Source organism: Toxotes jaculatrix, chromosome 9 (genome assembly GCF_017976425.1).
Source record: "Toxotes jaculatrix isolate fToxJac2 chromosome 9, fToxJac2.pri, whole genome shotgun sequence".
In the NCBI taxonomy this organism is placed as follows: Eukaryota; Metazoa; Chordata; class Actinopteri; family Toxotidae; genus Toxotes; species Toxotes jaculatrix.
This window is the reverse complement of record NC_054402.1, coordinates 3,744,903-3,758,192: the sequence shown is the minus strand read 5'-3', so window position 1 is coordinate 3,758,192 and position 13,290 is coordinate 3,744,903. Positions and strand designations below refer to the sequence as shown.

At 38.0% G+C, this 13,290-nt stretch overlaps 1 protein-coding gene across 1 annotated transcript in view; it reads left to right on the top strand.

The window, feature by feature from the left end:
* Positions 1 to 6,396, top strand: part of LOC121187721 (CD166 antigen homolog A-like) — a 34,210-nt gene extending 27,814 nt beyond the window's left edge. Inside the window, exons 7-16 of the mRNA XM_041047111.1 lie at positions 21 to 145; positions 276 to 408; positions 745 to 857; positions 953 to 1,079; positions 1,376 to 1,497; positions 4,028 to 4,160; positions 4,970 to 4,999; positions 5,456 to 5,567; positions 6,058 to 6,193; positions 6,290 to 6,396. Coding sequence (XP_040903045.1) covers positions 21 to 145; positions 276 to 408; positions 745 to 857; positions 953 to 1,079; positions 1,376 to 1,497; positions 4,028 to 4,160; positions 4,970 to 4,999; positions 5,456 to 5,567; positions 6,058 to 6,160 — 998 coding nt within the window. The 3' untranslated portion in view covers positions 6,161 to 6,193; positions 6,290 to 6,396. The remainder of the gene's footprint in view (positions 1 to 20; positions 146 to 275; positions 409 to 744; positions 858 to 952; positions 1,080 to 1,375; positions 1,498 to 4,027; positions 4,161 to 4,969; positions 5,000 to 5,455; positions 5,568 to 6,057; positions 6,194 to 6,289) is intronic.
* Positions 6,397 to 13,290: the final 6,894 nt, after the last annotated feature.

Here is a 13,290-nt window from a genome sequence, read left to right as displayed (position 1 = left end):
GTCTCCTATTTTCTGCACAGACTCCACAGAGAACATCAGACTTCAGGTCGATGCTCGGGACCCTCTAGAAGAAGGAGACAATGTGACTCTGAAGTGTGTTGCAGACGGTAACCCACCTCCTACCAGCTTTAACTTCCACCTTAAGGTACGCATACTCACCAGTATCTCATCAAAACTACAGCTGTGCATCTATAGATTCATGATACTACCTGTTCTTTTTCGTTGACAAGGCATCCTATACTAATAACCGCTCGTTTGATTGTATGTCTTTGAAGGGAGAATTGGTGAAAGTGGAAAACGCAGACACTTACACCATCGTGAATGTCTCACGTGACACCACTGGCAAATACAAATGCTCTCTCGTTGACAACCCCATGCTGGAGGCATCTCACAACATCACAGTCAACTGTAAGAAACCAAAACATTGCTATGTTGTATTAATGAAAATGTGAAATGACTGCACCAGCGTGATTGTCAATGTAATTTCCTTATCCCCCTGCAATCTTTGCTATGAAAATGGGAAGTGTTTGTCGGAGAAAAGAAAGTCCTTATATCTCTCTTTGCCAGCCTTCCTGTCTTCCTGTGCTCTGTGGAGAAAAATGTTGTGTCAATCGCCCTGCCTCTAATAAGCTGCATTTGCAGGGCTGTGAGCCAAGTGCAGGGCTGTATGGTTAACAACAAGAATGTTTCCACTCTTATCAGGCCTCTGAACCATCTTTTCACTACCCTGTTCTCTCTTTTTAGACCTTGACATCAATTTAGCCCCCTCTGGGCGTATCGTGAAGAGAGCTGGAGAGGCCTTACATCCAACTCTCCAGATTGATGCTCCTGAGCCATCAAAGGTCTCCTGGACAAAGGTAAAAAGCAGTCCTTTAAACAACAAAGTCGAAATCGATGAAGAAAAGTTTGGGCTCGTTATTGACACTGATAATATGATTTTCATTCAATTCAGGACAACGTTAAACTGGACAAAGATCCCAAGTTCACCAATCTGACTTACTCAGACTCTGGCCGCTATGAGTGCACGGTGACAATGGGGCTCCTCAGCCGAAAAGCTTCTTTTGAGTTGCTTGTTGAAGGTAAAGGTTTAAAGGAATCTCAGAGATCTGGGGAAATACGATTATTTCCTGTGTCGCTGAGAGGTAGATGAGAATATTGATACCGCTCTGTCTGTACAGCAAATATGAAGCTACAGCCAGTGGAATCTTTCTTCTCATCTAACTCTCGGCAAGAAAGCAAATTAGCACATTTCCTAAAATATCAAAGTGCTCCTTTAATTAAAGACTTTTGTCAGTCCTCAGTCCATGAGTGAAACGCAACCATGACAAATCATTTTCTCATTCAGATGTATCTGAAGAGTTACGTCCTGTTGCAGGTGCTCCGGTTATCAGACAGTTGTCCAAACAGCGCGGTGAAGATGGCAACCATAAAGTCTTAATTTGTGAAGCTGAAGGTTTCCCGAAGCCAGCTGTTTCCTGGAACATCAACGGCACCTCGGTATTCACACCCACACTCTTACAGCATTACCCATTATCATAATTACATGAAATTCTTCCTACAATAATTGTCACAATTTCTGAAGGTCATATCCATCAGTTTTATATAACTGCATATACATTTGCTCATCACGATTGAAAGAAGATTTCATTTTTTCATGCAGCCTCTTCTGCCTTCAGCACACAGAGACCTTGAAGGGAAACACAGAGTATTAACAGTAACAAATAGAGTCGTGCTTTAATAGTAAATGCAAATGCAGTCATTCATCAATCCAGTCATTCATCAGCTAATTATCTCAAACGAATTCACTGAAGAAAATTAAGATGATAAAGGATAAAAACGAAAATGTGTGAACTCTCAAACTCTGTAAAATATGTAAAAGCTAACATGCTGTGGGAACATGACTTTGCAGATGCAGTGCTTCTGTTTGGTTTTGCCATATCACAGTATGTTTAGTGTCCATTGTAAATATCCCATACCATAATTCCCCATTTTTGCAAAGACCTATTGTTTACAAACACAGTCTAAAGTTGTAATCCTTAAGATTTCATTCCTGGTTTATTTGCCAACACCTACGGTTACCATAGTAACAGTCATTGTAGTTTAATACTATAGTGTGATTTAACATTTGTTGGCAACTGCTTTATCTGAAATACAATAAACGTGCAACTGTTGCATCTGTTTTCAGCACAAAGCCAAGCAAACCTGTGTTGTCTTCATAAAGAAGTTGAGCAGTGTTAAAGTAATATCGAATTACTTGCAGCATTGTTTCCTGTGAATCCCTTGTGCATAGGTAGGCCTTTTGAATCCAGTGCAAGAATGGCAGTAATTAATTAATGCAAATACAATGAAAGGCTGTTGCAGAAAAATGCCAGCCATAACTCATATCCACACTGTTTGATTTTATAAAAATCTTATGGGTTATAACTTTTAAGTTGAAATCTGCATTTTATCACTTGTTGACAAACCACTGCAGCAAATGCAAATATAACAGAGTTGCCATGAAAGGTTGTCTTGGTTGTAGAAGCCCTCCCTTTGTTTGAAGCAGCCATTGCAAAACCTGGAAGGTGTGCCAGCACGTGGAGTTTGACACTGCTGAGTAACTAGACCACAGTTTTGTTATCAACGACATCTAGAACCGTTGCAAAGCAACAAGCCAGGACAAGCCGATTTTTTTTAATTGCTGATATTGGAGAAAGCGTTTCCCCCCTTCTGCTTGTTAACAGTTGAATGTAAGGACTTTGTCCTGTAGTAACAACTGCTGTGACATCTTTAAGCAGCAGTATCTGAAGTTGCCAATACATGTTGTAGATGATTTCTGTCTGCAGCAGGGGAATGGAAGACTACTTTTGGCTTCATTTGGAACACCGGGATTCGCTTTGTGGTTATATTTTGAGCTATTTAGGCGCCTGGTTCATCAAACAGCTTCTTAAAATACACTTTCTCCCACACTGAACAGTTCCATAAGCGTGGAAGACAAACCACTGAGATGATCATATGTTTGTTTAAATGTAATGGTATTGTTTTCCTCCTGACAAACCTATGAATAACATCAGCAGAGATGTGAAGGTGTGGCTAAACAGAGGTGGCCTGTTTAAGCCTCCTTCCCCCTGGATTCTGTGAGGAAGCAAAAAAAAAGAAGATAATTTAAGGTTTGCCAATGTTTTGGTCCTGAGATAGTTCAGGCTTTGCTTTTGCTGCTCACCCTGTACTGCAGAGTGACTGACTACTCCCTGTTATGCGCATGGTGGTTTGCACTGTTAGTATTTTCCCCAGCTGTCACACTTTTGAACATGTCTGGTCCAAATATTTCGAGGTGGTTGTGCTCAGTGTTTCTGAAGAGTAAATTTCTTCATATTCTCTGAGGTTCAAACACAGAATTATGCACCAAACTATCGTCAGGACAGAAACTTGTCTAATTTTTAAATGGACCTTTTTTCATCTTTGTTTCCAATGGTGTACCTGTGTACACACTGATAGTAGAACCACTCAGTGTTGCAGTGTGAATTACACGTGAACCTGAGGGCTTGTGTGGGATGGCTACAGTTCTTTTCAACACTGTCTAACCTCAAAAATGACCTCAAACCCTGAACCTGTGTGTAATAATTAATCAGTTCCGAAGGTGCACAGAGCTCTTTCACTGAGGGACAATGCATTTTGGAGATAACACGCATTTCTACATTTCAGTCAAAGTTAATTTTTTCTCCTCTCATCTCATCCTTTAAAACCTATTCACCGAGAGAATAATGCAAGACAGAATACAGACTCGGTAATGGGTATTTACAAAATTGCCACATCCAGTTGTATATGTAGAGGATGTGAAAAGGGTGTTGGCAGTTTGTCTTTGTGTCTGGGGTTTTCCTCTGAGACTGAAGTGTCTATATCCCAGAGGCACACAGGCTGTGTCTTTGTCATGGAAAGGCTGAGTCATTTATCGGACCAACATCGCCTCCTAGTGGTATATCTTAAATTCACCAATACCAGACCTGTAAATGCTGACATGCGTGTTTTGTTTTTGTTTTTTTCCCAGCCTGTTGAGAGTCCCTTCATCAATGGAAAGATAACACACAGGATCACAGTTGTGCCTTCTGCAAATCTAACTGTCTTTTGTACAGTGACCAATAAGTTTGGCATGGATTCCAGAGATATAAATGTGTCATCCAGTAAGTACAAAGTGGTAGGATGGTCCGGTCCTCTCATCTCTCTCTCCACTTTATATTTTTCCTGAAGCCTAACTCTGTGATCTGTTTTTGTGGATGTTTTCCTCCTCTGCTCACTAACCCTTTCCGTCTGCATGTTGACATGACATAATGTTGACATACTTTAATAAAACTACATTCATTTAACGGGTATGTACTTCATTGTAAATCTAACTAATTTAATGGTAAAACCATTTTATCTGTGGGCTGAATTTGTTACACACCTTTCAGAGCTTTTCTGGCAAAAACTTTGTATGATCAACCCATTAGTTTACTTTATCTCAGGCTTTGAGTCCGTATTACAGAAAGATAAGTGATAAGACATGAGACGAAAAACAATATTAGAGACAGGATTTGTAAATTAGGATCAAAATTAAATTCTGTTTTTGGGATATTAACTGATTTTTGTACACACTGGTGGTGGTTTTGATGATCACTGAGTAAACGTCTGATTTTATTAAAATCATCACTACGTCACTGTCAAAATGTAACTGATGCATGCACTTAGCACTTTGTTCACGCTGTTGTCCAAAAACGTGCAGTGTTAATATCATCCTCTGTTTTCTTGCTTACTCATTCCTGTGTGTTTGGGACACTCCCACACTTCGCTCAGCGTGTGTGTGTGTATGTTGGGATGCTGGATTTGATCTCTTCCCTCTTGCATGAAAAAGTAGAATAAATGTAGAGTAGTAGTAGTATTAGTAACAAGCTTGTTTTTGTTGTGTTTTTTTTCATTTGGTTGGACGTTAATTTTATTTCATATCTGATTTCAGTAATTGTGGGGGAGAGAATGGATAAACAAGGTAAGTTGTAGCAGTCTTCTTGCTTGTAAGAAACGGTGAGAGGGGGGGTTAGTGAAGACTATAGGGGAATCAAATGTTTCTCACTGTAAGACGGGTGTTTATCAAATATTTACCTTGGACTGTACTACTGGAAAAATCAATGTTTGGACAGTGTTTCTCTTAATAAACTACAGATATGAGGAAATAAGAGGAATGGAGCTCCCAGCATCCTGACAAATTGTCAGCATTGCCCATAATTTCATTGGCTGATGAAATGAGTCATAAACTCAGAATATCTGTCATTAATTTTTGACTCAGTGAGTCATAACCATGTACCATGTGAATGTGTCCATTCATCAACGCATTTATTGCACACGATTACTTTTTTTCTTCCCTGTATTCAGATGCAATCAGGCTGGAGTTTCAAACTGAGACGCGTCTCCCCGGTCTGATGTTTCTGTTTTGTCTTTGTCACAGACCAGTCGGAGAATAGTGACCAGACCAAGCTGGTAGTTGGAGTTGTGGTTGGTCTCCTCATCGCCTCTGTGCTTATAGGTCTGGCATACTGGGTCTACATGAAGAAATCCAAGTAAGAAGTCAACAGTGAACCTTACTTTTGGTCATCTTTTATCATAGACAATTCAGAACAACTTCACATTGGTCTGGGCCTCCTCTTATTATATTCACAGTCTCCATGAATTTATTCCAATCCAGTCTCCATACATGTGCATAAATGGCAATGGAATAAATGGCAGTATAGTTAAGCACAGAACATGAAGCCGTCTAGATGACGTTCTGGTATATGCCCCACCTACTTGCAGTACAAATCCAAATACTGATGTTTTTATGAAATAAACAGATACAGATAGTAGCTTTGTGTTACACCTCTAGTGTATAACCAGTCACTATAAAGCTGCACATTGACTACACCAAAGATTATATGTACACTTTAATTTAATTCAAGTGGACAGTGTATATTAGTTATTATTCTGCACATGCGTAGTCAGCACATCATAATACCATGTGCAGATGACTGTAAAGTGAAGGATTATCAACATGTTTTGTTTTATTCTTAACAGGCAAGGCAGCTGGAAGACCGGTGAAAAGGAGAACGGGTCTTCTGAGGAGGAGAAAAAACTGGAGGAGAAAGTGGAGGAGAACAGCCAAAAAGCAGAGGTGTAAAGAAACGGCGAACAGCCTTTGGGAATGTGAAAGGTTAGACTGCAAAACATTTCCATCATGCTCTTCAGTAAATATTATCAAAGTCATTCTCAAATGACATTGTTTAAATTTCTTCTTTTTTTTTTCCAGTGAGAACATGGAACTTTTGCACATTTCTCTTCACCTCTGTCTGAAAAAAAAAGAAATCCAACAAAACACGTGTACATTGGGATGAAGACAGTTTGGATTTGGTTTCAGGGAGAATTTTACTAAAAAGCATATCCAAACATCCCCAGAGCCCCCCGACCTCTCAGCCCTCCATTCCTAAAGAAAAAAACGAATACTGTATATGATATACATAACTTGTCTGCACTACTGATACATGTGTAAACTTGTCTACCATTAGGATTCATGTTTGTTAGAATGAATTTGGGGAAATTGAGGAAATTCAAATCTTTTTGGTTTTGTTAGTTGATGCAAGTAAAATTACTACTAGACCAGTTGCCTTTGCTGTTAAGGATACGTAGGCCTGCATTAGTCTGTGTTTGACTCTTTGGCCCTCAGAGACATAGCAGGGGCCGAGGGACCTTTGTCACCATTGCTTCTTAGTTTTATGTCATCACAGTCAAACAACCTCTGCCTTCGACATCAATGTGTGTTTATTTGTGCATTCATCTCAGTTCGTTCGTTCAGCCATTAATAAAATACTGAAATTGAGATGAAGTTCCTGAAAGGGCTAAGGGTATATTGTTATACTCGGCATTAGTTATAGATGGTAATATGACTTTCATGTTGCATTGCAGGAAGTAGGTGATGTGAGTTCTTTGGTGTTACATGATTTTTTTGTTGTTCTTTGATTGTGTGTACCTCCTTGAGAAGTAACCAGGAAAGAAAAATGACAGGAACTCAGTTCATTTTTGCCTGTCTCTCTCTCTCTCTCTCTCTCTCTCTCTCTCTCTCTCTCTCTCTCTCTCTCTCTCTCTCTCTCTCTCTCTCTCTTTTTTAAAAATGTACTGTACATTCAACATAACCACCATATTACACAAGCAGGTAGATTATTAAGAGAATGTATAAGCATAATTCGACTCATACCGGCTTTAGTTTGGCCGCACAGATCATTGTATGTAAAGTAGTTGTTTGCTTTCATGCTTTCCCCAAGAAAATTTCATTGAGCCTGTAGTAATTTAGTTGATCTGTCAAGGTTGTAAATGAATTCTCAACTTGTACTCCATCAGTGTAGAGGAATGGCATAATTTTCATAATCAAGGACAGAGAGTGGACAGGCTGTTTGTCTCATAGTAGCCGTCATGTGTTTGCCTTCTTTTGAGAATCTACCTGTAATTGCTTCAGTTTGTGATGTGCACTAGGGTTCATGTTTTCATGTCAAATTTGTGTAGAATACGATGAAATACGCTCAGCTGTACATGTCACAATTTTGGTCTTTAAAGAGCATTTACTAAATCTTAAAATGTATCAAGACCAGGATGTAATTGTGAAGTATGTGGTTTTCATTTTCTTTTTGCTATTTATATTGAACAAGATTAAATGTCCTGGTAGAGAAAAAAATAATTGTCACATAATTCATATCTCGGATTTAAACCGTTGATGAATTGCTTGCAGACTTAACAAAAATGTAATTAAGTTCTGAGTCATCAGTAGGTTGCTCAGCATCTGGTTGAAAAATAGATTTAGCATGTTATAATCTCAGACCTCCCAGCTGATGTTTGTTGCCTACATAGTGAAAAACCATCAAATTGGAAGAATGACCAAAGAAAGTGAACGTTGCCATGCAAGTATTGTAAATATCTGATGTTTGTTTTTGTACTTTTGTTTAAAATAAAGTGTACATTTGGAAAAGTTATGTCCGCTGAACATTAATTGTAACAGTTTTCACACCTTTCATCTGAACATCTTGAAATAAAGAGCAACGCGGCTCACATGCAGAGAACTTCTGGAATGATGGTGTAGAATGGCTATTGGCTAATTCCTGTCAGAACTGATCTGAGGTGATGCCAAAGTCAGAGCCTAAAAAGACATTATTGCTGCAACACGTTCTTCTATCTACACATTAACAGGATGTCATCTCCTAATAGAAATTGGATCCTTAACAGGAAACCTGCAAGCCTTACAATCTGAAAATGATTAGGTTAGATTTCACATTTCAGGGGAAGTGTTTTGTCGGGAAATAGCAACCTAAATAGACTTGGAGCTGTTGCCAGTGTGACCACGAACAACTGGAAAACACAGGTGGCTGGACAGATATCAGATGTCCATAAGCTGCTTGTGATCATATAAGATCTGTAACATGATACAAATGATTCATCTGCTTAATGAATGCTTTTACTGGTTGATACTTAAATTGTGCTTTGCTGATAATGCTTCTGTACTTTTACACTGTGGAATGACTTCTTGTACTTAAGTGAAGGATCTAAACATTTAACGCTATCGCCACTGCAAAACAATATCTTTGGAATCTATTTTCACTCTACTTTGACTTGGTGTCTCTGCAGGGGTTTTAACATTATATCATTGTGTAGCCTACAGCATCATCACATTACATTCAGTGAGCCTGCTGACTAGAGCGGAAAAGGCCTGTGAGCAGATTGATATCCAGAAAAGACAGGAATGTTTGATCTAACGGATTCTGCAGTTTGAGCCATGAAGGCCTACAAGCACATGACCCAAGCCATTTAGTCAATGACACCCTCAACATTTAATTAGAAAAAAACACACAATTCTCACAATTATAAAAAAAAAAAAACAATATTTGCTCAATAGTTGCATGAAATGCGAGATCATTCACAGGTCACCAGTGTATTCAGTCCCTCGACCCTGAGTCGGTGACAGCCAGTGCTCATGATTACCTATTATCTTTCAGCAGCTATACTTGGCCGGTTGGTGTCTGTTTCACTTTGCTGAACACTGAGAAAGGTAGGCATTGGCATGAGGTCTGGATGATAGCAACCAAAATGAGCGTCTGCTGCCATCCTGTGGCCAAAGAGTGTACTGTAACAAGCAGTGGTAAAATCAGAGAAAACTTTATTAGATGTGTTTTTATGCTGAGGATGGAGACCATACTCTCGTCAACTGAAGTTGATACACATAAGCTACACATTAGCTTGTACAAATTTTCAGTTGAGAACTTCAAACTTTTTTTCTCAACTTCTTTGTTTCTGTAGTTATTGCTATTTGCCTTTGTAGGGAAGAATTTATAATAATTCAAAATTTCACATACTTAGTTTGTTCTCTGATCACTGCTGAATGTTGCAGATATACAGAGTTGTCAGTTTATTAGGTACGCCTTGATGAAACAAATGCAGTCTAATGTTACAATGTTCAGTTTGTTTTTAAATGATTCAGGTTCTTTTTATTTATTTTGGAGGCTGCAGTTTGTGGTGCTGTTGGATTACGTCGAATGATTCAGACAGGTGTTTCAGGCTGAACAGCATAAACACCTCATCTCTATAATGAAACGAGGTTGAATCAACACCTCTCCGAAACAAAATCAGAAAAAAAAATCTAAATCATGAGAGGATTTATTGCAGGACTGTTGTATTAGACTGCATTAGTTTTAGCTGGATGTTCCTAATAATTTGCCAACTGAGTGTATTCTTTTTGTTTACTATGATCTTGTTAACAGGTTTATGGTAACACTACGATCAGTCATGAATGTAAACAAGTTGCTGACGTGAAGTCACTGGTGAGTGAAATGAATGGGGAAAATGTACATGACGCATTCTTAAGCTGATCCACACATAGATCAGAACCACCAGGGAAATTAACCTTAACACTTAATGAACAGTAACATACAACATAAAAGAAGATACATGTGGATTCAAAATGATGTAACTGTTCAAATCCTGTATGCCTGCAGGATACTAGTATAAAAGGTTCAGAGGGTTTATGGTGACATCTTTCCTTCCTGTCCCACATGTATGAGTGAAAGAGAAAGAAAAGCTTGAATGATTTCATACATTTGTGGCATTTGTTGTAGTTAAACTACCATTTCAGTCACTTTTGTTGATTTATTATCTGTTATATTTTATATATTATATATTTTATATATGTTATATTTTTGCCAAGCAAGGCAGTTTACCTTTGTTTTACCATAAGCAGGGTGATATTTCTTCAATGCAGGTAAATTGTGATCATCTGCCCCGACCACAGATGGGTTTTACAGAGAGTTTCACAAGTTACATGGGCTGAATAATATTAACTAACCAAGCACATGTTTTTTTAAATTAACCATACTTTTAACAAACCTGTCCACAAACAATGAAAACATCCCAGAAAGTCCTGAGGTCCTTGAGAGTCCCATCGAAGTCTCCACCTAATGTCATGGTAAAAGCTGGCCACGGGGCTAGTGACAGCCATGGTTGTGTTGTGCCCGGTTAAGGTGGAAATTCTGGATTGGCAAAAATTTACCAAAATAAACATAGATCCCATAGAGTTAGATTCCTTGTATTGCAAGAGCCTTTGACTTGTTGAAGAGTCATAGCAATCTTCATCTCTTCAACAGCCACCGAATAGCTTTCTGTGGTCTTTTAGAAATATCCCACGTCAGCATGAAAGTTGCAACATTCTGAGCATGCACTGATATGTTGATCCCATGTTTAATTTAGCCAGCACAAACAGTGATGCTGGTTGGATAGCGAATGACTAATAAAATGGCTGTCATACACTAACGTAACAATGAGCCAAAATAGCTCATTCCACACTGATCTCACCTTTTAGAGACCTAAGGCAATCAATAAAGCAACATACATGATCCGATTACAAACAAAAACAGCTCTTTGCATCAACATCTGTAAAACCAGGACAATATTAACATTTTATTAAAGCGTCTAAAGCAGCTATGTCCATTCCTTTATGTCTAAATTGAACAAAGTCCTATGCAACTGCAGCAGGGATGGAAAGTCACCATGCCGTCCCCTGCTCTTAGGATACAGAATTGGTCATCAAACTGAAGTAGATGGTAACTGTAGAATTGACTGTGAAAAAATGATTGAGTTAACATTAAAGTGCATTAGGCAAATACATTTTAATTGATATTTTTCCAAAACACAGTGTTGCAGTGATGACATCAGTGTTGCAGATCATTCAAATACTTTTATAGTTGTATTTTTTTTTTTTTTTAATAAATGTCAAGCCACTCAATGAACAAATGGTTTGAATGGAACACTAAAGTCTTTGATGATTAAAATATATTTTTAAAAAATCTCACTATGGGGTGTGCATAAAGCCAGCAAATGTCATAAGTTGACAGTTTCACTCTGCAGATCACAGAAGTCATGCTTGTTTGTTACCTGAACCTCTCTGAATGGAGCATTCAGAAAAATAACTTCCGTTGCTGTATGCACTGTCACAACAGTCTGAGATGGAATAAAGAATATTTTGGGAAAACAACAAAAGCAACACCGTTTATGTGAAGAATGCTTGTGACAAATAGCTATGAATTTGATGAACATTTGATCACGTAAGAATTATCAGCCCTGTGATGGTTATCTTTCTTTTAAAATGTCACTAGAGGCAGTTTTTACCAGCTCATTGCACAAAATGATGTTAAACAAGCCACCTGTGTGCTTTCCCTGTTCATATATACAACTTTATTCTCTAGGGCCTGAGATTTCTAGCTCTTAAAACTTTTTGTCTGTTATGTGTGTTCACAAGTCCGACAAGTATTGCAACGCATGAGACTGACTTGTGAGACTACCGGTACTTCCAAATGTTTAATAACAAAACCTGTCCTGGACTTTCTGTCTTTCCTCTGAATAGTATGACTTGACAAATGCATTTAAATGCCAGTCAAGAATTCGCTGACTGTGATATATTTGAACACAAATTTACTCTATTATAGTCGGTACCTGTTGGACATTTGCAGACAACATTTTAAAACACACTCATAGTGATTATTTTATTAGCTCATTACAATATATTACACAATGTATGTTTTTTTAGGCCAGCAGTGTAATATATGAATAACGGCTTTAGTATTTTGCCTCCAGAATCGTATTGCTGGCAGTGCTGAGAAGGGTCTGATACAGTATTTACCATCATCATTGGGAAATTATTTGAGAGTTGTAGGGGGTGTGTTGAGGGACTTATGTTGTAAAGGAGATTTGTTAAAGTAATTCTTCAAATCACCAGCATCACCAGTGGAACATAACTAAGTACATTTTCTAAAGCACTGAACCTAAGTACAACTTCGACGTAGCCTACTAGAGTGTTACCATTTTATACTACTTTACACTTCTACTCCACTAAAAAGAAATGTTGCACTTATTACTTTGCTATATTTATTTAACAGCACTGGATACTTTTACAGGGCAGATGATAATATAAAATATGATGAATGTGATCCTTTGTTCAGATTAAACTACCTAAAACAGCTAAATTAGCTCCACCTTGACCAGCTAAAAATATTTAACTACTGCTTAGATGTTCACTCATAGATGGCCAATCTCTAGTATGAATACCTTTACTTTTTATTCTTTAAGTACATTTTGATGCTAACACTTCTGTTAAGTAATAATTCCAACAGGACTTTTAATGACAGTGAAGTAATTTTGTGATGTCATGTTTCTAGTTTTATTGAAATAAATGATCTTTTATTTGTTGTATTTGTACATGAAAAAATACAGTTTAATATGATTGAATATGTGAATATACAAGTCTGTAGTTTGTTAAAAACAGTTCATAGATTTAGATTAAGATAAAGGAAAGGTAGAGTTGATGGTTCATGACAATGAGGAAGATAACCTAACATTTCTTTTGTGCTATAAATAGTTTTGTTAAGATGTGAAAATTTGTCCATGAAAATTTAAAGTCATTTAAATAATATAGGTGGAACACTTCTTCCACCACTGCCCAACACAGAAAGAAAGGAAAACACACAGGGCACCTCACTGTGAGAGGAGCTAAGTTACAGTCATGGTAGTTGCAGACCGTAAAAATAAACACAGTCCGATGATACACATCTCTACCGGCTGGTAGCAACAGGCCAAACAGGGTTAAAAAGACAGACAGGAGACAGGGACACCGCTGGAGTTGTGTGTTGTCCTGTAACTCTGGCCAGTTAGATTTTATTCGTCATTGGTACATCCGGGCACTTTATTTTTTGATTGACAGTTGCCATGGCAACAAGCTAGAGC